This window comes from Cheilinus undulatus, linkage group 8 (assembly GCF_018320785.1).
Source record: "Cheilinus undulatus linkage group 8, ASM1832078v1, whole genome shotgun sequence".
NCBI classification, from domain to species: domain Eukaryota; kingdom Metazoa; phylum Chordata; class Actinopteri; order Labriformes; family Labridae; genus Cheilinus; species Cheilinus undulatus.
The window spans coordinates 6,800,675-6,823,215 of NC_054872.1; the positions used below are offsets into that span (position 1 = coordinate 6,800,675).

The following is a 22,541-nucleotide window of genomic DNA, read 5'->3' on the forward strand; positions in this document are numbered from 1 at the left end:
TGTGGAGGGTAGTTGAGTATACATTATGATCCCAGATTTATAGAGAATAAATCTGGAACAATATCTGTGGCAGAAAAACTGTTAAAAGTAGCAGAGAGGTCCATATTCAACATCATATGTCTCTCTTTCTCAAACATTAATGGAAGGGATGCTTGACTTTCTTTTCTGTTGTCTGATCAACTGCAGATACACACAGGTGACTTATTTTTATTTTTTTTTTTATTTATCCTTTATTTTAGCAGGGGAACCCACTGAGACCAAGGTCTCTTTTCCAGGGGTGCCCTGCAGCAATGCAATACAATGCAATGTAGAATTAAAAGCACGTGCATGGTTAACACAGTTACAATTACACTTATAAACGCATATACAATTTGCAAACACATGATTTGTAAATCACAATTTAAAGCAGCTGCAATTACCTTCCATATATAGTTCAGACACAAGCTCTTTAAAAATGCTGTATGAGACCAAAGAGGGCAATCTAGCTGTCAACTGAAAATTATTCCACATAGTGGGTGCAGCAACGCTAAAAGCAGGACTGCCCCATTCGGTTCTAAACCTTGGGGTTTTTAAAGTGAAACTTCCGTGAGCTCAATGCCTAATGGAAGTTAGAGGAGATATTTCCTCTAGATATATTGGTATATCAGTCATGGACAGCTTGCTACAGATCTAAAAATGTAAATAAATAAATGAAAATATATGGGCAAAACATTTAAGGGGTTCAGTCTGGCCCATGCAGGAAACTTTACCTGCAGAATGCAGTGTGCACGACATTGCATTTTTGTATGAAATTTTGAAATAAAAATTCCCTGTGCATTTTCCTCGCTGTAGCCATGCAGCACCCTTTATGTTTTCCCTTTAGAAATGTCTGTAAATTTGAGGCCATCACAGACACAGACTTATCCTGTGCGAATGCACCAAACACTGACATCGGGGGGTGATTCACAAATGATCAGAGGTCCACATGTAATTCTAGCACCGTGCAAATAGTACTTTACTATGCATTGGTAATGATCAGTTCCTGGGATCTGCATAAATGTAGATTTGATTTTTACTGGTCATTGGTTTTACTGCATCCCATGTTTGCATCTTGTTAATTTTACAAGTTGAGCAGACTCAGGGTGTTGAAAGAATATTTCCACCATTAATTCAACATGAACAAGCAACATTTAAATGACAACAGCTAGGCTTCATGGAAATCAGGCCTGTAGTTTCCCTGTAATCCTGCAGACAAAGACACAAACCATTCCTCCTTGGCAGGGGTTAAAAAAGACGCTTTAGAGGACAAAAATACAATTTCTGACTCACGTGCCTTATTCATTTCTCCTTATGTAAGACATGCAAATTAAAAACAGTGTGAGGAAAAAAAGGAATAGAATCAGGTATTCTACTCTCAGGGAATTGGGGTAAGCCAGTGTGAGTCAGCCTGACTCTAAAGGGTATTTAAAGGGCATCTACATTAGCCTGATTGAAAGCAGCAGACAAAAGGACACTCTCCAGCAAAAAGGCAGCAATTAGCTGAAGTTATTGCTTCCAATTCTTCATCACACATACACGGTGAAACGCACACATAGGCACAGTCCTCACACCCAGCAGTTTCACACAGAACGCTGGGATGTGCATTAGATATTTGTAACTGCTTATGGTGTGCTCTTATTGATGTGTACAGCTGATATCTGAAGGGTCTGCCAGCCACCGGAACATTTACAGTCATTTAAAGCACCTGCTTTCTTCAGTCTGATACTCAGTTTGAACTTCAGTACCCCAAATTCAGCATGTCTACATATCTGAAAATACTAGTGTCTGCCATGTGATTGGCTGTGACCAAGCTGGACTGATCTGTGGAAACAGCATGCAGGTGCATTCTGTGAGTCTTTTTATTTCAGATGCTGTTTCTCCATGAGTTTTTAAACTTTTTTTGCCTGATTATTTCACTACTTTTGGGACACATAAATGACCAAAGAATTAAGATTGTTTATATTTTTGCACCTTGAACACTTGGCATAGTCACAAACAGCTCAAACATGGGCATTTTAGTAGAGTTTCTCTATGCAGAAATCACTACTTGCCCCCCATGGGGAGTTCTCTGCAGCTGTGTGACGTTTTTTGCAGAGAACCTTTAACGCTTACATTTGACAGTCAGTTGGATTGGTTTATTATCTGTGTTTGTCACAACATCAGATGGATTAAAAAATATTTTCTGGATCTTTTAATCTAACATTGGAATTATAAGTTTTCCAACACAACATGCCTATGAAGATGACCTGCATAAATGTAACATGGGACTATTAGATAAAACAAGGGGGGGTACTATAACATACCTGCTGCCTATGTTACTGCATGGCTTTGATTTGTGGTTTTGTGATACCAGAAGTTTCCACAAATATAGTCCTTAAAGACCCTGTAAAGTGCAAATAAATCTGTATTTAGGTTTGTTGTATGACAGGACACTGTGTTATGAACCCCTAAATCAAATTTCAGTCAACTAAAACATCTCTAAGTTCAGAAAATTAAGCTTTAAAATCATGAAAAATGGGGCAGGATGGTGTGGGCGTGTCTGTTGAATGAGCCACGCCCACTCAGGAGAAACACAATCCTCTCAGATTTTAAAAATGTTATCATCTGAACTGAGGAAAGCACTCACACCATTATCCTGACTCTTGACCTTTTGTTGACTTCCCTGCCTTGCTTTAAATGATCCATAGACCACTGTGGCGGATAGATTTGGTACATGAACAAAAAAAACATCATTTAGCTGACTGTTAACTTTTAGTAAAGGCAGTGACATCAGCTAACAACAGACTGTACTGAGACGATCTGAACTATAGATCTCAGTGTTTTCACATGTTTACACCAACCATATTCCAACATATCTAGTGTGTTAGGACAAAAACGTTGGATTTCACTTTACAGGGTCTTTAAACTGAAGATCTATTATAACCACAGACAGCAGAACGAGAGTTTAGATTCAGATACTGCTGTGGTATCGCTGGTTTAAAGAGAACCAGCTTAACTGGTTAACTTAAGTCTCAACAGATCAGGATTACCCTCAAATCTTGCTTCATGGTACTCTGCCCTGGACAAGTAAAAGGCTCGAATAAGTCGATTGCATCCCCCATCTCTGAGGCGACTGCAGTATTTTTGAAAATATTACAAGGAATCATAATCATAATATTCAAGTATCAGTGTTAGCACCTCCTGACCATTCCTACAGCAGAATCTTTGGGGTAAAAGGGTTAAATTGGACCCAGAGTTCAGCTTTTTTAGCTAAATAACCTTAAAGATAAAGTGTAAATGAAGCCAATCTTCCTCTACCTCAGCTAAATGTCCTTTGCAGCATTGACTTCAGCTGAAACCATTCACCTCGATTTGGAGAGCCATCACCCTTATCAGACCTTTCACTCAGCTCAGAATTGATCTGGAGCCCCATCACAACAGTATTTCTCAGGTCTGTCTCTTTGTCTTCGTGCTTGTTCCACATTATAAATATGAGCCCTCTCTCTATAGCCAACGTTCACGACGCAGCTGATGGCAGACGTATGACCCAGCAGCAAAGCCTCTCTATCTGCTCTTTATCTGTGTGCTAACTTCCATTCTGTTCTGCCAAGCCTGAATCACTGCAGGGCGTGGAGAGCCGTTCACAGATATCAGGGTGTCTAAATGGATTTTCTCTAACAGGCCACAGTTTGGATAAACCCACAGCATTTTGCTCCTCATCAAAGAATCTTCACAGCCAGACAGCGAGGTGGAGGTTAAAAAGTTTGTTTTGCCCAGCAGAATTTTTTTTACTTCATGGGATTAATCAGGTATATCAAATAAAAACATGGCCAATGAGGTTATCTCTAATTGGGACGATGAAGTAAACAATGTTCAAACGCATACAACGCACTAAATGTCTTACCAATGGCGTCTCCTTGTTCATGGACCATACTGGCCAGATCCTTCATGATCTGACTGACGTCCAGCATGTCCCTCTGTAAGGAAAAGACATTTCAACACATTAGTCACTGGCATTCACAGTGGTAACACACGGAAGACCTTTTCACTCTAGGGACATTACACTGGAGCCCAGTTTGATCTAGACCACGGGTGTCAAACTCAATCACAGCAGGGGCTGGATTCTGAATTTGGGTCTAACCTGAGGGCCTAACAGGGTCAATATTAAACCACTGATTGTCAACCTAAATGATTTTGAGATTGAAAGGTCAACATGATAAGTTAAAAACTCAAAATCTGAGAAAAAAGTCAAACTTACAAGTTTTAAAGGCAAAAACACAACATATAAAGTCAAAATAATGTTTTACAAAGCCAAATGTCAGATAGAATTTTTAAACCATGATTTTAAAAATAATGAAAATATGAAATAAAATCAAAATCATGAGTTTTAAAGGTAAAAAAATTAACTAAAAGTCAAAGTTAGGAGTTGAAATGGTCAGCAAAACTGAGAAAAAAAATCAAATTCATGATATTTAACAATCAAAATGTGAGATAAATATCAAACATATGAGTTTAAAATGTCAAAATATAAGATTATATTTTAAATTCATGAGTTTTCAAATGTGAAACAATGTTAAAAAGTTTTAAAGGTAAAAAAATGAGATAAAAGTCAAAATTAGTAGTTGAAAAAGGTCAAAAACGAGATGAAAGTCAAAATCATTACTTTAAAAGGTCAAACTAGGATTTAATGTAAAATTATGAATCTAAAAGGTAAAAATATGAGATAAAAAGTCAAAGTTATGAGATGTAAAGGTCAAAATGTGAAATAAAAATTCAAAACCATAACTTTTAGTCATAACTGTGAGATGCAAAATTGAAAATATGAAGAAAACACAAATTTCTCTTACGTTCCTGACTTCTTATTAAATTACTTTTACTGTTTATTTTTTATAATTTTTATGACTCATCAAGGATGTTATAAATCATCACTGATGGGCCAGTTCTAATAAAAATATCATATGATCTGGTGGGCCGGGTATAACTGTACCACGGCCTGGATTTGACCCCCGAGCCTTGAGTTTGACACCCCTGACATCTAGACTAACAGACAATAAGCAACCATACATACATGCACAAAAGCAAACACGGATATACGATATAAATATATTTGTCAAATTATACCAGAGTCATTACAACCCCATAGACCAGGTAGAACTTCTACAAGCAGATGTGCCTGCCTCATCCAGCATCCCCTTAGAGCAGACCAATGAGACCAAGTCATTCAGTTAGAGGACTTTGTAATTCATTCCAGTCAAAAGGAGCAGCAAATTAAAAGGCCTTCTCTCCGAGTTGAGCTCTGACCTTTGGGACAGATGATTAAAAAAAAAACATCTTGAGAACAAAGGCAGTAGGTTCCAGAGCTCCTCTGACTGATGTACGTCAAAGGATATGAAAACTGAGATTAGCCAAATATGCCAGTGTTTCAGTCATACAATAAACAGCGGTAGGCCAGGGATTTAAAGGCAGGTCGTTTTCACACCTGATAGTCTGTTTTAGAATGGAAATTGCAGCAATGTTGCACTTTCCTTTGGTTTGGTTTGCATTCACATTGCCTTTGGTCAAACAGACTAAACCGTCTGAACACCTCCAACCTCTACCCACAAGGGGTGCTGTCCTCACAAACAAAAGGCGACTATGAAGAATAGACAGCGTAGAAGAAGACAAAACTGGGGCTCTATCTCCTTCTGCCAGTCTTTTCTTCCCCAATAACAATGAAAAAACACAGAATATACGCTGTCTTGGGGTTTCTGCTTTTGTATTGGGGCATTATGAGCAGCCAGTGAGGCGGTGAGCTGTCCAGCATGTCGGTCTTTACATGAGACGAATAAATCAGCATTGACTACGACGTGTTGCTATGGCTACACAGACCCCAAGCAAGGTACTGACATGTGTTTGAGTGTATTAAACCACATATAAATCTGTATATCATTACACTTTATGCCTCTTACTGCCTTTGGTTCACAAGTTGGTCCGCTTTGCTTTCACACCTCAAACGAACCGCACCAGGGTTCGTTTGGAAGCAGACCAAGACCCCCTGTTTCTAGCAGACCACAGTCTGCTTGTTTGATCTGCACCAGAGTTCATGTGAGCTTTCACACCGTTCCAAATGAACCGAACTATCCAGGAAAACGGACCAGCTCGTTTAAAGCTGACCAAACAGCTCTGGTGTGAATGCGTCCTTAGTCTCCCAGTCTCTGAAGGTAACGCTACTGTTCTGACAGCGGTGGATCATTTTTCTAAAATGGTGCACTTCATTCCCATGCCCAAGTTGCCCTCAGCCAAAGAGACGGCTGAGGGCTTGTTGTATCACGTCATTCGTCTTCATGGTTTTCCCAGGGATGTGGTGTTGGACCGGAGCCCGCAATTTGTGGCACAGTTCTGGATGTAGTTTGGTTCTCTAATCGGAGCTACAGTCAGCCTCTCCTCTGCACACCACCCTCAAAGCAATGGACAGACTGAACGTCTTAACCAAGAACTGGAGACTGGTCTGTGCTGCCTGTCATGTCTACAGGTTTTATTTAGTGTCTTATTTTATAATTCATTCATCCTCATGTTTCTTGTCCCGTGTTTCCTATTTTATTTTGTGATACTTACCTTGTGTCTCTTTTCAGATTGCCTCTTCCTGCCCATCCCTACTTGTCTCCTGTGTCTGTGATTACCTCGTGTGTTTCACCTGTGTGTAACTGTCTCCTTCCCCCAGAGTATTTAGTCTTCCCCAGTTTGTCTTTTCCTCAGTGTAAGCTCACTCACATTTCCTCGTGTTTTCCAGTAAGATCTTGACCCAGTTTGTGTTTTTTTCCAACCTAGTCTTTAGCCTGCTGATTTGGATACCTTTGCCTGTTCTGCCGGGTTTTTTGTGTATCGACCTTGCCTGATTAAACAGACTTTGAATTTTGCCTTTTATCTCAGAGTCTTGCATTGGAGTCCTTTGGTTCAGTATAACAGGAGCAGATCTGACTGACTTGAGAGAAAGCGATCCACAGTGCGCTCCACAAGCAGATTGTGGCACAGCTGTTGTATGTGTGAATTAAGCTTAGGACGCATACGTGTGCAAAATTTATGTGCATATATATACAGTCATGGACAAAAGAAAGGGCACCCATGTGTAAAATTATGTCACTTTTGGCTTTTTTCTGCTGCTTTTTTGTGTTGTTCCAATGCACATAAACAAAATAAACACGTGTATAACAAAAACATTTGTAATTTCGACAATTTCTGTGAGAAATTGTGTATTTTCTGGAAAAAATCCAGGGGTGTCAATACTTTCGTCCATGACTATATATATATATTTTTTTCATATTGGTATTTTGACCTGAAAAACACATCCAAAAAGAACAGACCCGGCATGGAAAGACCTAAGAAAGAACAATCAAACAGTACTGTCACCTGTAGCATTTCAATAACAGTGCACTAAAAGTTGTGCTGTTTGTCTTGACTTTATCAGATTTGAGCAAAATGTGGCATGCATGGTTAAAGGACAGATTAGGATGTCTTGAGTGAGTTTAGGGTTAATCGAAGCCGTTTTAAGTTATAAGCAGACGTGATCAGCCATTGTTCTCAAATGGCCCTGAGTCACACTGGTGTGCTTTTAGGCAAGTCTGGGTATGCTGTATGCTTATTATAATGACACAACTATTAACTGTCACACACTGAAGGCAACCTGGGGTCATCTGAGACCCCTTAAGTTGGGTGCTGAAAATCTCCTGGGGCACACAAGGCTTAAGAATTTACAATGTTTCTCAAAGCTTTCTCTGGAGTCACTTTAAAAAATCTCCACACCTTTTTCCCCACATAAACCAAGCAGAAGTAGTGCTCAGAGTAGGCCAGTACTCATCTACTCATCAGTTAAAGTAGCAGTACTTCTCACAAGCCGGGAGTACTCTTTTCCAGCCTTTTCAGGTTCTCTGCTGATTCTTATCTAAATAAGCTCTCCTCTGTGTTTAAGTGGCTCTTCTATTGTGTTTTTTCAATGCAAGCCCTTTGTAAAAAGAAGACTGTGTGAGAATATGCTGTTAGAATAAAACATTACTTTGTACCTGAGGCAGAGGGACGTAGTCAGAATACATCTGTCAAATCAATGAATTAAGACTGATCCAATCAATCAATCAATCAATCAATCAATCAATCAATCAATCAATCAATCAATCTTTGTTTGAACAGCACCATTACATAACCAAAGTTATCTCATCCATCCTCACAAGGGGGCAGGTCCGGACCATCCTCTTTGATGTATTATCATAAAGACCAAGAATTAACCACTAGCTCAGGGGTATTTAGCCTCCCCTTTCACAGGCAGGATCCTTGAGAAGAACCAGACTCATGTTGACCGCCTTCTACCAGAGCTACACTGGGGTTGAAGATAGGTAACTGATCCAGCTCATTTGTAGCCTTTTAAATCACCATAACCAACTGCATAATCACTCATTTAGCACAAATAATCATGCACACTGTGGGTTTTGCAAGCAGCTAACAAAATACATATTATCTATGATGATCGACTAATTGAATGATTAAATTTAGTGAATTAAGAGAAGGTATCAGCTTTAAAGTTAATATTAAGATGCTGGAATTAGAATAATGACTAAATTTCAATTATTGCCCTGAGGTCAGTATTTACAAAAACATAAAACAAATTTACAACTGCATGATATCTTACATGATAGCTGCAGATAGCAATCTCTGCAATTTGCAGCAGGTTTTAGTCAGGAGGAGTTAGGCGTCCCAAACCCCCCTCTCTTTGTCTGTTTCTGGTTTCACTGAGATTTGAGACGTCAGATTAATGGGTGACATCACTTAGAATTAGTCAGATCCACGTTGGGGCGTAAAGGTTATCAGAACTCATGGCTCAGTTTGGCTTTGATTTATTGGGAAATGAGCAGCATTAAGTCCTAAATGTATAATTCTAGGTTTTATTTCTTTTAACTGACTGTAAACACAAAAACATGGAAATTGTATAATTATTTCTTGTGAAACTTGACAAGAGCCATTTACAGAAAATGAACACTTTAAGTGACTTTTCTGCACATTTTGTGCCTCTGCCATAGGCGGGGGTGGCTAGAGGGGTATAAACCCCAATTGTTTTCCCAAAAGCCTCCAGTCTTTCAGGGTAGTTAAAAGTTGCTAATGAATGTCACGATGGATAAATGCAAAACAAAATCAGCAGTAAATATCTGGGCCTTGCTGATCATTACATGGAAATGTTATTCTTCAAGCCAAACTTCAGAAATATATTTTTACCATGAAGAACTTGCTGCATTATAAAAAGTACTTGAAACACTGTTAAAAAATACAGTATTCAGCATTTAACCTCAGTTTCACCAAATGTTGCTTCAGATATTCTTTGTTTAAAAATGCCAATTGTGCCAATTGTGAACTTTAACGCCAAATAACTGCCATACTCTACTTAAAAAATAAACCCCAGACATTTTTAGGAGAAAGAAGTAAAAGCTACTGAACCTCAAAAAGGTCTATTATGATTTTAGAATTATAATAACACTTTTAGCACAATTATAGCATGGTCTTGGTAAATACTCAATTCTGATTGGCTGTGGAAATTCCATTAACCTCTGATATGGACACCGTTCGAACTTCACAAGCAGTTCCGGTCAAAAAATCATTACACTGATCCAAATTAATGCGCAGCAGCCGTTAGCCATTATTCCGTTAGGAGTAACCATAGCAACCTGAGACAGTCATATTTTCTGAGCAGGGAGTCCAGCACTGCCAGCCTAAGGAGCCTGCAGACTGGCATCAACATCACTTAACCGACATAAATAAAATGACAGACTCCAGGTTTAAGACCAGTAATGTAAACGGTCTTATCTTCTATATCCGATGTACGTCTTGTTTCCAGGCTCACCTTAACACTGAGAGGTGAGTGTCGCAAGAAAACTCACTTCCCTCTTGTTCTAACTGCTATAAACTATTGTCAAAAGATTCAAATAACATAAACAAAAGAAAACAAGCCTTTATTTCTTTGCAGAGCTAAAGGAAACACTCCTGATGAACTGCATGATAATATCTGATAAACAGCACCTGCAGGGCGTGGACCGCTCTGTTCCACGTCTGTGACCTCCTAGTGCAGAAGGAGGAATTATTCTGTTTATTCAAAGAGTTGGTCTGCTAAAACTAAGCTTTCAGATGACTGTTCATGTTAATGTACATGTTTATAGTCTGATCACAGCTCACTCTCATACTCACTCGTCTTCATGTCTTTTCATTGAGGAATCTGTTCAGAAAGTGCGCTGAGTGGACTTGTTTTTTGTTCCGTTGTGACTTCGTATCTATGGCCCGTCCTATTTACTGGAGTAGTGAATAACATTTACATTCCCTAAGAACGTTATGGGATTGGAATGGCTCTTCCAGTTATTAGTCAAGCCCTCAGGGATTACTAGGGGAAAGAAATTGTTGTTTTAGTAAAACTTTCTATTTTGATCACAAAACGTATGAAATTATAAGTTAGTAGTTTTAATAATGATTTTTGTTGGCAAGGGATCATGGTATTAGCGGGTTAATGCCCTTCGAGTTGTCCAGTTGTCAGGGATTAGTAGACTTCACAGAGGCAACTGGTCCGGGCCTCCACATCGTCCATTATTCCCTGATAACTGGACACCTAGTCGGGCATTAACCCTTACTTAAATGAAGGAAAAATTGATGTTATCGCTGAAGGATTTTTTTTTTTGAGGGGGGGGGTTTGAACTGCATAATTTTTCCAAATATTACGTAGATTTGTTGGCATTGAAAATCTTAATTTTTGTATGTAAAAAGTGCATTGGACTTCCTGATAAGAAAGGGGGAAGTTGTTCCCTGGACCATCCTTTATTCGGGCTTCGCTGAATAACACATTCATTGCCCTGGAACCAGGACGGACAGTCATAAGGAACTCAAACAAACTTAAAGAGACTGAGCCAAAAGAAAGGAAAGACAGATAACTTGATACATTTTTTTCTTTTCATTTTTTAAATTACACCGCAAAATTCTTTTAAATGTAATTTTAAAAAGAGACTTTCTCAGTGATACTTTTGAATTTCAAATTTTACAAAAATGTCAACAGTGCTGTTACTGTGATAGCAACAGGAATGCAATTGTTATCATGACATAACTAAAAGCTCAACATAAAAGTGAAAACTACTAATAATAACAGGTTGATTCAGAAACAAAAATATCTGTGCTGTTAAGAAACATTAGAGGGAGGGTTAAACTTCATAAGCAGCTATTCTTCTCCTGAGAGGGTTACATGTTCATATGTATTTATGTATTTTTGCTTGAATGTTTTTACTGGTTTAGGCTTCTTCTGTGCAGGTTTGTTACACATGGATTAGCTCTGTCTGTAATCATGTGTTATGTATATTTTATATAAGGCTCTTCCAGGAAAAGGCTTTGGGAATTAGCATAAGCAATAAATGCAAAAGTGCAGTGCATCAGAAAATTGTGGTCCAAATCTCTGTCTACTGCAGCTATCCCTGTCAAATACAGACATACAGGTATAATAATTAAAATGTCCATATGGTCAAATACATTCTGTGAAACATCTGCAGCATGTACTAGTGTGTATTTATCACAGCAGGAATTCAAAGATAGAGCACTGTTAGATTTTCTGGTGACCTCTGATGCACACAGCAGAGTGTCTGGGAGATATTCTGGTCGTACTTATCATTTTCCAATCCGAGATCTTTGATAGCACTCTCCAACAATCTGCTTTGACAGAATACAAACAAACCTTCTTCATAAGCCCAAACAGAGAGACACAAGTGGGCACAAACAGATTCAGTAAACGCCCAAGGTGGCTCGAAAAGAGACAAAGATGAATCTACTGAGTTGAAAACATTTCAATTAGAGACAAATAATGTTGTTTATCCCGAGGCTTCATGAATGTAGCGTGATGTGGTGCACCATAAACACACAAAAAGGACAAGTGGGAGACAAAAATAACAGGAAGAACCAGAGTCCCTTGAGGGGAGTCGCTCTGCAGTCTTACAATCAGTGTGTAGATTGCTCATTTTGTGATAATTGCTTGTTATCTTAATGGACAGAATGCTCCCACTCCTGGATGTGTCTGGCTTGGTGATCACAGGTTTGCCATGTGTGAAGTGATCAGAATGACAATCAGCGCCTTTAAGACTTTTAACTTCAACAGGAAACAATGTCTAGGGACTACAGATGTGAATGAACAGTCTCACAAAATAAAACGTGTTTACATCCTCTGTACGGGTCTTCAACAACAGACGCTATCCATATCAAATACAGAAATATGCTTCAATTAATCTTTCTTATATTTGGGGATTAAATTTCAAATCATTACAGAGAGTCATTTCACATGCACGCATTTTGCATCACAAAACATGATGAGTCAAAGAAGCTCAATTTATGAACTTTTTTATTCTGCTGAAAACAAAAGTCAGGGTGTAATGGCAGTGATAATAGCTGCAATACAATTAAAGTTTTAAATCTCAACTGATCTCAGAATCATTGTGACTGCAAGGAGAATCTGCCGTGGCTCAGCCAAAGTGTGCTGAAAAGGACAATAAAGCATGCAATTAAAAAATCTGAATGCATTAATCATGAACCTTAATTCCATCCATCCATGTTCTACACTGTTTATCACATTGGGGTCATGGGGGACTGCAGCCTATCCCAGCTGTCACTGGGGGAGAGGCGGGATACATGCCATTGTGGTGAGCCAAGATATACAATCTTAAAACTAGATAAACATAAAACAAAGAACCCTACAATGTTTGGCTTGACAATTAAGAGTGGTTTCACAATAGGGATGCAGTTCTGGGTCCAAGTACACTTGACCTCAAAGTCCATCAGTACATAAACATATTACACTCCAGTCTGCTTAAAGAAGTGGTCTTCTGCATGGGTACTTGAACATGGTCTGCAGGAGGCATAACACAACCATGCCTAAGTACACTGAGTTATAAAGTCAATTCAGAGCATCTTTGGTTTCTTCAGAAGCTGTCATATCTGTGCAGCACAAAGTATTTCATCCTCTGAGCTGAAGAGTAAGAGGAAGGAAAAGGATCATTCAGTCAGGAACACTCTCATCATACATTTTTACCATTTTACTACAAAATGGTTGTACAGTTTTTGGCAGAGATTGCTTTGGTCAAAAGATGCTCCCTGGTTAAGTCAAGCAGCATGCACCCATAACCCTCCATATGGGTGACTACATGAATGACAATGCGTACTGAATACAATAAAATTAGTTCAAAACCAATTAAGCTATGCATGCATGAAACTCAATACGATGGTGCAACAAGCTTTATGCTATAAAAGAGGAGACTGGGGTGGAGGAGGTAAAGCTTTGCCAGCAGCAGCATGGTGCATTAGCTTAACGAAAGCAAGGATCAGTAAGAAATCTGTCATATTTAGGCCCCGTCCACATGGAGACAAAAACGATATATTGCCGTTTTGTTTTGAAGAAGGTTTCCATAAAGACGTGATTGTTTCAGGAAATATCCGCGTAAGCACGGAACCACTGAAAACGACTGAAAACGCTGCAGTGCATATGACAAGCTTGCACATTGCACTGCTTCTGGTTGTTCTCCACGTTGAATTTAAGAGCATCTGGTGTGTGCGTTTCGTGGTGGTGGTAAAGAAGTATCAGATTTTGCTGTAAAACTCATAACAAGCTCAGTAGCTTCTGCTTCACGAACACAACCCTGTATTCAGCCATTGTTGTTTTGGCCGGACCCACGCAGGCATCTTAAGAGAACTACACTATGTGTGACGTAATTGTTTCAAAAAAGATGTGGTTGGCCGTCCATACAAAGACAAAACGGTAGTCGTTCACGGATTTGTGCACTCTGGGACCCGTTTTCAATTGTTAGCGTTTACAGTCACCCAAAACACCGTTTCCGGGTGGATGAAATGAAAACTTTTGTGTATACTCCTGAATTCATCTCTGTGTGGATGGAGCCTTGAATATAGCGCTGTGTTGAGAGAAACAGCTGTGATTGGCTGAGGGAGCCGGGAGGCAATAGTTGGGGCGTATGACTACTGTCTTGCATGAACTAATGCTAAGCTTCATTTGTGGACATATGAGAAATAGAAATATCCACAGAAGCAGGATCAATGCTATTGTCTGCCTGTAATGTCTCTTAACTGATGATGTGGATGGTTATTTCCTTTTCTTTGCTAATTTGCAAGCCAGCTATGTGCTTACAGCCATCAGATAGTGTATATACAGAAGTATGCTCAGGTATGGAAAGATGTCACTAATGTGAAAGCAGGCCAATGGGGACAGAGGAAGAGGGTGCAGTCATGCTTGGGCATGCCAGTTTTGCCCTGGTGAGAATGTCCTGAGTTGATCACTGCAAAGAGAGACAAAATTAGCTCTAGAACAGCTTTTAGGTATTCCTTATTGAAGACAAGACAGAGGGGCATCAAATTAAACTAAAGGAGATTGGACAGAGTAGTCAAGGATTCAATGAGCCCATCCTAGCAACAGAGACCCTGCAGCGAAGCTTTCTGAGGCCCTTAACCTTAAATAAAACTCCAGAAATGTTTAACTATTGGACAAGTGCAACTTGTGACATCAAGAAACCCACAGAAGTGCTTCTATCTATGCATGCATTTGTAAAAATGTAATTCTAAGACCTTTCCGCTGTCCCTAGAATTGTCAAATTCAGAGGATTTGTTGTTTAATCCCAAATATTGTGTGCTTGGCTGGACAAACAGTTAACCAAAAGTAGTTCAAAGTTTTTGTTCAATTATTTCCGTCATGGCACAGAGCAGAGCGGAGCAGCTATGGTTGACCGCAGCTAATTCTCCACAGTCTCCAAGCTTTGAATCTGCTCTCAATGTTTCAGCTCAAAGCAATATGAAAGCTTATAAAACCTCCGTCTATCTCCCGCTCACAGGTCCCCTTTTCCTCCATTATGGCTCTGTGCAATCACAGCTGCGTTTGTGTAGCCTAACCCACTGGGCCATCCATCACAGGTGGCGGAGATTGCTGTGGAAACTGGCAGCCATTCTGCCACTTGGCAAAAAGCGTTTGAATGAAGCCAAAATGGCCCCTGGCAACCCTGTGACGCTAAAGACCTTTTTTTGCATTTATCTTTGGGCAACCCCGTCTATCAAGCTGTAATAGAATAACAAATTTATTTTACCTGGCAAAGCACAGGGCAATCAGGGCTCATTTCATCATAATGACGGAGCAGTGTGTAACCAATTTAGTAAATAGTGTGTGGAAGTGAATGGGCAGAAACAAACACACACATAGAGGGAGGGGGCAGTGATGTGATGGGTTGGGACCTCCGCCTGAGGGCTGAGTGGGTGTCCAGGCTACGGGCCAACACTGTGGCCTTTTCCATATTTCATGGGCTTTAAATTCTGCTCATAGACAATCCAGCAGCCACTGGAAACTGGCACTGGGCTTGGAACCAGTGCTGGAGATTTTTCTATGATGTTTCCAATGACAGCTTTACTACAGGAGGTCTACTTATCAGACGGGACAGGTGCATCAGCACAGACGGTTTAGTTTGGACAAAGAAGAAGCCAACGTCTGTAGGTTGGTTTGGCACCACCTGACAGTTTCTTTTCATTTCAACTGAAGAGGAAGACACCAACCAGGTGACATATCTGAAAAATAAAAAGTATGTTAATGGAACGTAGTAGTTCCAAAATGTATGGCCTCCCCAGACACTATTTTTTACTGGTTACTTGGCCTCACAACCTCCAACTGGTTGGTCAAGTGAGTTGTGTCCCACCAAATCTCACTGGTGAGGCGATCAGGGAGAAAAAGAGAGGGGAAAAGTGCAGTGGTGGGTGATCCAGGAAGTGATTCAGAGAAAAACATTGTGCTGTGATTGTTGCGTTCTAAAGTAACTTTGCACCTCCCCTGGATTGGCAGGATTTCACCTGCAAGCTTTGCAAAGCTCCAATCTAAAAGGTCTGTGCCTTACCTTGCAAGGCAGATGGATAAGCCTGTTTCCGTGTATCTCACTGGCGAATCCATCTTGCAAAGCTCCCATCTGAACCGTTTGGGCCCGGTTAGAAAGTGACAGGACCAATCAGCTGCGAGGGGCAGTACTTTCAGGCGCGGCAGGGTCGTGACATAAGCAAGCAGCAACAAGAGGCCAGTGCAATAATGGTGGAAGAGATTAGCGTGGACGCTGCTATAGCGTCAGTTTTATCAGAACTTGACGACATTTCTTTGATAAAAAGAAGCACAAAGAGCAGCATATGGAGTTCACTCGTTGGTAGCAGCTACACCACGTTCTTTATTGCTCTGATTGACCTGTAAGATGTGACAGATGGAACGTTCATCCAGTCATCCTCCAAGTTTTTTTTCAAAGGCTCTGCCCTTTCCCAAACGCCATCCATCTGGCGTGCCAGGTTAGTCTGTGTCTGGTTAAAAAAAATTCCAATCAGTGAGGAGAACAAGGCGTGGTTAGTAAACAATGGCTGCCACCACTGAAGGAATTAGCTTGTATTTACATAGCTACAGTGGCAGTTCTTGTGAGAACTGAATGGCATTTCTTTTTAAAAGGAAGAGCAAATAACAGCCCTGAAAGCTTCCCGACCAGCTTCACCATGAGTTTGATTCACTATCTCCACTGAGAGTAAACAACAACAGGACCACCCAGTTTAAATCCAAATTAGATCGATGATTTGCAATCTGATTAGTCTGATTTAGATCATCTCTGGTAGCAGTTAAAGCTGTCTGACTTTGCAGTTGCAGCTCAAACCTTTGATTCCGTTCAGTTTGATGAATTGCAGACAGCAGGTTTCAGGATTTTGCAGGACTGATTGCTAACTCTGAAAGTTCCTCATACCTGGAGTCTTTTCATTAAAAGAACTGAGATTACCTTTTGACATTTAACAATAGTAAATGTCTTTTTCCCTGTTGTATCCATGTTGAAGATTGATCTATCGACTTTTGATTGGTGTTGCTGCAATAGAGAGAAGGGGTGTCTATTGTGCCATCTATTTATTGCTGGTGTGAAATAAAACAGTGGGAAAATCAAGGCTTTCTTATGGGGTAAATCTGACCTACATGGTGGTTCCAGATATAAATGTCCATTAACAAAATCTGGGTTTAGGCAAAGATGTTTTTTATGACTTCAGGTGCTGTAAAACAAACTTTTATGTAAACACATCAAGTAAGGTACAATTGAAGAACAGCCTTGGGTAAATTTTACCCATTGGCTGTTCTAGTGTCAAAAGGCCAAAAATGCCGACAAACATTTGGCAAAGTATGTGAGTTTTAGAAATGACTGCATTTTTAAATGTATTTTTTTTTCTTTTTTCAACTTTTCACATAGAAATTTCAGCTCATGAAATCTTGTGTCCCCTCCATAAGCAGGATGGTGCAGTACCATATCAACTAATATATGCAGAATTCAAGGCTGTAGGAGTTACATATTTATCAGTGGAAAATTAATTACTCTCAGCATATATATTAGTTATGTAATGGTCGAACCAGCAAAGCATTTTTATGTTAATATGTGCCGTGAAATCGGCTGCCTTACAGTGGTGATGATAAGGGGGATTTAGTAATGAATCCCCTTTGTGCACCTCCATGCAAGTAAATTTTCAGCATTTTCATGAAGACAAAAACAAAAAAGCAACAGTGAGTGTGCAGGACTGTCTTTGCTATGATAGATTTACTGCACACTAACTTCAGAAGTAAATAACTAAATCAAGGAGTTAAGGCTAATCACAGCGATGTAAACTGATAGGCTCTTAAAACATTGCAGAGTGCCTGTTGCAAGCAGCTGCAAGCTTTGACTCGCCTCATTACCAATCTTTGGTCTGAAATAAACTTTATTGATGAATGTGAGAAGCAAAATGTTTGTCCACCCACTAAGAATTTTTTCAAATGTTCTGCCCTTCCCAAACACAAAATATGAGAGGTTTTCCATGTGAATGTGTGGAACACCCCATGCTATTTATATATTAAATAGTCTATCTAGCATGTCAGGTTAGTTTTAAAGAACTTCCAAACACATCAACAACTCAGTACTCCTCTTCCCTCACTGCTTGTTTTATTTGAAATACATTTTATTTTTGTTAATTTCCTCAGCAGTATACCCCCATTTTCTGTAAATGCAGTATTATGATCTCATAACGGAGAAGACCTGTTAAAACTTTGCAGTACACCATACACCCTCGCCTGCCTGATCTGTGTATTCTGGGGTGTTTTGAGCAGGAAAGCAGCCACATGTAAAATACAATAAAATGATGCAGATCTGTGATAGAGCCAGGCTGCCTGCATGTTTGATGGTAGTAGTTTAGACATGTGACTGTTGCAGAGGCCTGCAGAGCCAAAGATCTTGGGACAGTAGCAGCTACTATTGACCCCTTTGTGAGGCTGTGGCATGGAGCATTTTAATCTCTCTCTTTAAAACAAGGCAGGTTTATATCGTCTTACATCAGCAGGACAAATGAGATATGAAATCAAAGTTTTGGTCACTTTAGATGTTTACACATCACAGAGACACTATTTAAACTAGAAAAGCACTTGGAGAGTGCAGACCTCAGCCATTAGCCCTATCTCCCAATAGTGCAGAACCCATTGGCTTCTCTACAGGTGCCAACAGATGCACCCATGGTCTCACCGGATGACTGGAAAACATGGCAGAGGGTGAATATTCCTCTATTCCTCCCAGCATTGTGAGTATTCTCACTACAATTCGCTGTCTTTCTCTCTGTTACGCTCCGACTCGTCTCCTCGACAGGGCGTGCGTCTTTCAAACTCTATAAACTCCAAAACTTTGAATAGAAACACACCCAAAAACTGCTGCTCCAAAAACTGCTGCTGGGATTGAAGTTACTTATGTCCGCCATGTCCTGGTGTAAAGTGGTAACAGTGCAGACCTCCACCATTAGGCCTATCTCCCAATAGTGAAGAATCCTTCAGAAAATTCCTGGATCCAGACAGTGATCCGGATCTCTCCCAAAATCTAATCAGTTCTTCCTTATGCCATTTCTGAAATTTTCTGACAATTTCATCAAAATCCGTCCACAACTTTTTGAGTTATGTTGCTAGCCACCCGATCACATAACCTCCTCAGCGGAGGTAATCAATAGAAGGAAAACAGCCACATTTTTAGATAGATATAAAAGTGCTTTCCATGTACCAGATTTTAAAGTGGTTACAACTTTTCCACTGCAACTTGTGTCTTTTTTTTAATCTTATTTCAACTTATGTAATTAATGTAATCTAAGAAGAATAAATACTTTAAGCTACTCATACTACAAACAGACATCTTATTTCATCAAATAAATCTAAACCTACAGAGATTAAATGGTGCATTCTATACTGAGTTCCTTGTGAAGGGAGAGTCACTGCAAAGCTCTTAAAATTCAGCTCACCTTCCACCAACACTTCACATTATCCTGCATCTTCACACAGACAAATATAATCAGGGTTTGATGGTAGCACAGTTATTCCTTGATTACACTGGACATTGCTTTCCTCCCTACAGCTAAAAAGCTGGTACATCTTGTGTATTCAATCATTTTTTGACTCCTAAAATGATACTCCTGTCCCATATTCTGTGTTTGTCCACTTTCCCTCTTCCACACAAACAAATCTGCAGCAGAATTTGCTGGGAAATGGACCAAGACCAACTGTCCTAGGGGGATTTTATATGGTTGTTCAAAAACAGCTCTCTCTTCAACCCAAATGAACCGTACCTAATGGAAAAAATCTGAAGAATTTGTTTGAGTTGCAACAGGTGAGCTGTGGAAACTCTTCTCTAGGGTCTGTTGGATATACATGCAGAAGTAAAAGGTGGGGGATTTTTCTGATTAAGTAACGATCCCTATGTAGAGGCTCTTTACACCTTAAAGTAAACATTAATTCTGACAGCACTTCAAGTACAGGTGTTTATGCTTTGCATTAATAAAGTCTCTCTGCTGGGAACTTGAGATCAGAGTTCACTTCTCTGCCTATAATGTGAATATTTGAAAAGAATAGAACTACTGCCTAGCAGTTAGATGCTATTGCATACAACCATGGATCAGTGAAAGAAGAGATGAGAAGAGGACTGGGGGGGGGGGTTATTCTTGGCCTTGTACCTCCAGAATATGGTAAATTCATCCTTGAATAAATATGGGTAAATCCCACAAAGCATTCTTGATCAAAAGCCAGAGATGAACATAAGGCCCAATGGCCAAAAGCTTTAACCTTTGTCCTCAAAACCCTGATCACTGTTTCCTACCATCTAAGCAGATAATCATGCAAAGTGTGAGATAAGTCTCTGGGAAATTTCTCGCCCAAATATACATATGGATAGATGGATGGACAACACAAAACAATGCTTGTGGCTCCTTGCAATTGCTGGTACAAATGCATAAAAATGAAAGAATATCTGAATTCCATATCATACGATGGAAATGTCTTAAAAATAGGTCTGTCAAAGTTAACACATTAATATCGCGTTAACTCAAAATCCTTTAACGCCACTCATTTTTTTTTGTTTCACGATTAACGCATGCACGTTCTGTGTAACCCTCGACCCATCCTGTAGTTTGCCAGATCAGGACGTGGCGCCGTTGTGATGCAGTGCAAGCGAGCAGAAATGGATGAAGGACTGAGACTTTTGAATGGCAGGTTGAGCTTTGGGGTCATGCCAGATGAGACTGAAGTTATTTTCTCTTACTGTCAACATGAACGGAGTTACCAGGAGTTCGTAGAGTCTTAAATATCTTTACGAGCATACCGGTAATGCAGAGAGCCAACCCCTAGCCATGCTGGATTGTTTACAACCGAGATGCTCAGACAACTCAGGGATGGACTCGCTATCTGGCATACCGGGCATTTCCTGTTGGGCCAACTCACTTTTGGGTCAGCATGATTTATGCATTTATTTGTACCTGCTATGAACTGGCACTACAGCTGTGCTGACTCCTTATACTGACTGCTGACAGGTCTGATCACGTCTCCTAAAGGTCTGTTTACCCCCTCTCTCATCCCTACTCAGCTTCTGTTTGAAAGTGAAAGTATTCTGAGAAAACAAAACTTACTAAAATGATCGACTGGAACTGTAAATAAATGCCAAATTAAAAAAAAACTGTCAATCAAGATGCTGCAAAAGTGTCAAGTGTCAAAGACTCTGCAGTCCTTACAGGAGATGGTCTGATGCATGGTGAATATACAGCTACATCATGAGTAGGAGGAGGAGGAGGAGGAGGAGGAGGGGACAGAGCAGGACAGACTGGTGTGTGACAGGGGAGCCTGAGAGTGAAGAAGCTCTGTAGAATATTATAATATAAGCTAAAAAGCATTATTAGACTGTTGGTCTTCTTTATTTATGAAGAAAAAAATGGTTTGAGATTAAATCTGTAGCCGTTCTATGATCTGAGGCTAAAATTCTCTGGTTTAGTGTGAAGGATCAGAAATGATCTTCAAGTGATTTAAACCTGACTGACCATGCCCTTCATGTCCAAGTGTGATGATGAGATCTGTTGTTCTGTGTTCAGCTGCTGAGAACAGAGGAGTTAACTTCTAGAAGTCTAAAGTTTGACTCTACATTGTGGTGTTATTCAGTAATGTTACATTAAGGTCAGTATCTTCATCTGTTGTCCTTATTGGGCTTGAGTTTATCATGTTATGCTCTCAGCATATTTTTGGAGCATTCAGTATCTTTGAGCTTAGTCTAGAGAATTTTCTGGACATTATCTGTCATTTTGGGTTGTTGACATGAACAAACATTTACATTAAGTATCCATTTTTTGTCCACTTGTGATGATAAGGGTGTTTAAATCCTGAGAAATAGTCCTGTATGGTAGATTTAGAACAGATAAAAAAGTGGGATTAATTTGCGACTAATTTTGAGATAACTAAGAAATTTGTGAAATTAATCATGATGATTTTACTCTATTGACAGCCCCAGTTAAAAGCATTGTACATTTTGCCAAAATGGGATCCAGACAGCTGCTACGTGAGTGCATCAGCTCCACTATATTAGCACTAGCAGTTTTCAGTCACAGTTTTTGCAGCACATCGTGTTTCTATTTAAGGGTGAATAAAGAATGCATATTGCAAAAAAGGGAAGCAATATTTCTGATTGACCTTACTTAGCTGTGTTAGAGGGCAGTGCTGACCCTGACCTCTGCTTTCTGTGTGTGCATGTAAAAATAACACGCAAGAAATTGTTCTGAAAGTCACCAATGTGTAAACTAAGACTGACAAATTCTGATGGTTTAAAATTGCAATGACTTGTCCACTGAGCGGTCTGTTAGTTTTTTAGGGTAAAATGTGACATAAAAGAGCAGTGCTGGAATTATTTAACATCACTGTAACAGCAGGAAGATGCTACAGACACTAGCATAGTAGCCACCTCCCACACTAAGTACAGTGTGCTCAAAACAACAAAACTGCAAACAATTAATGTGATTTTACAAAGAAAATTATTAATTCTGTACATTATTCCCAACATTTTTGAAATATAAGCACTGACAGCCGTAGATTTAACATTTTCTTAGTGATGGAAATGTTCACCTCTACTTCTTCTTACATGATCTCTATCAGTCTTACTGCTGGTGTGACTTCTTTTTTGTCGACTGGTGAAAAGAGCAAACTTGAA

General features: G+C 39.7%; 1 protein-coding gene across 1 annotated transcript in view; it reads right to left on the reverse strand.

Annotated features, from left to right (window-relative positions):
* Positions 1-22,541, reverse strand: part of tsnare1 (T-SNARE Domain Containing 1) — a 302,556-nt gene that overhangs the window by 75,816 nt on the left and 204,199 nt on the right. The window contains exon 9 of the mRNA XM_041794183.1: positions 3,902-3,974. Coding sequence (XP_041650117.1) covers positions 3,902-3,974 — 73 coding nt within the window. The remainder of the gene's footprint in view (positions 1-3,901; positions 3,975-22,541) is intronic.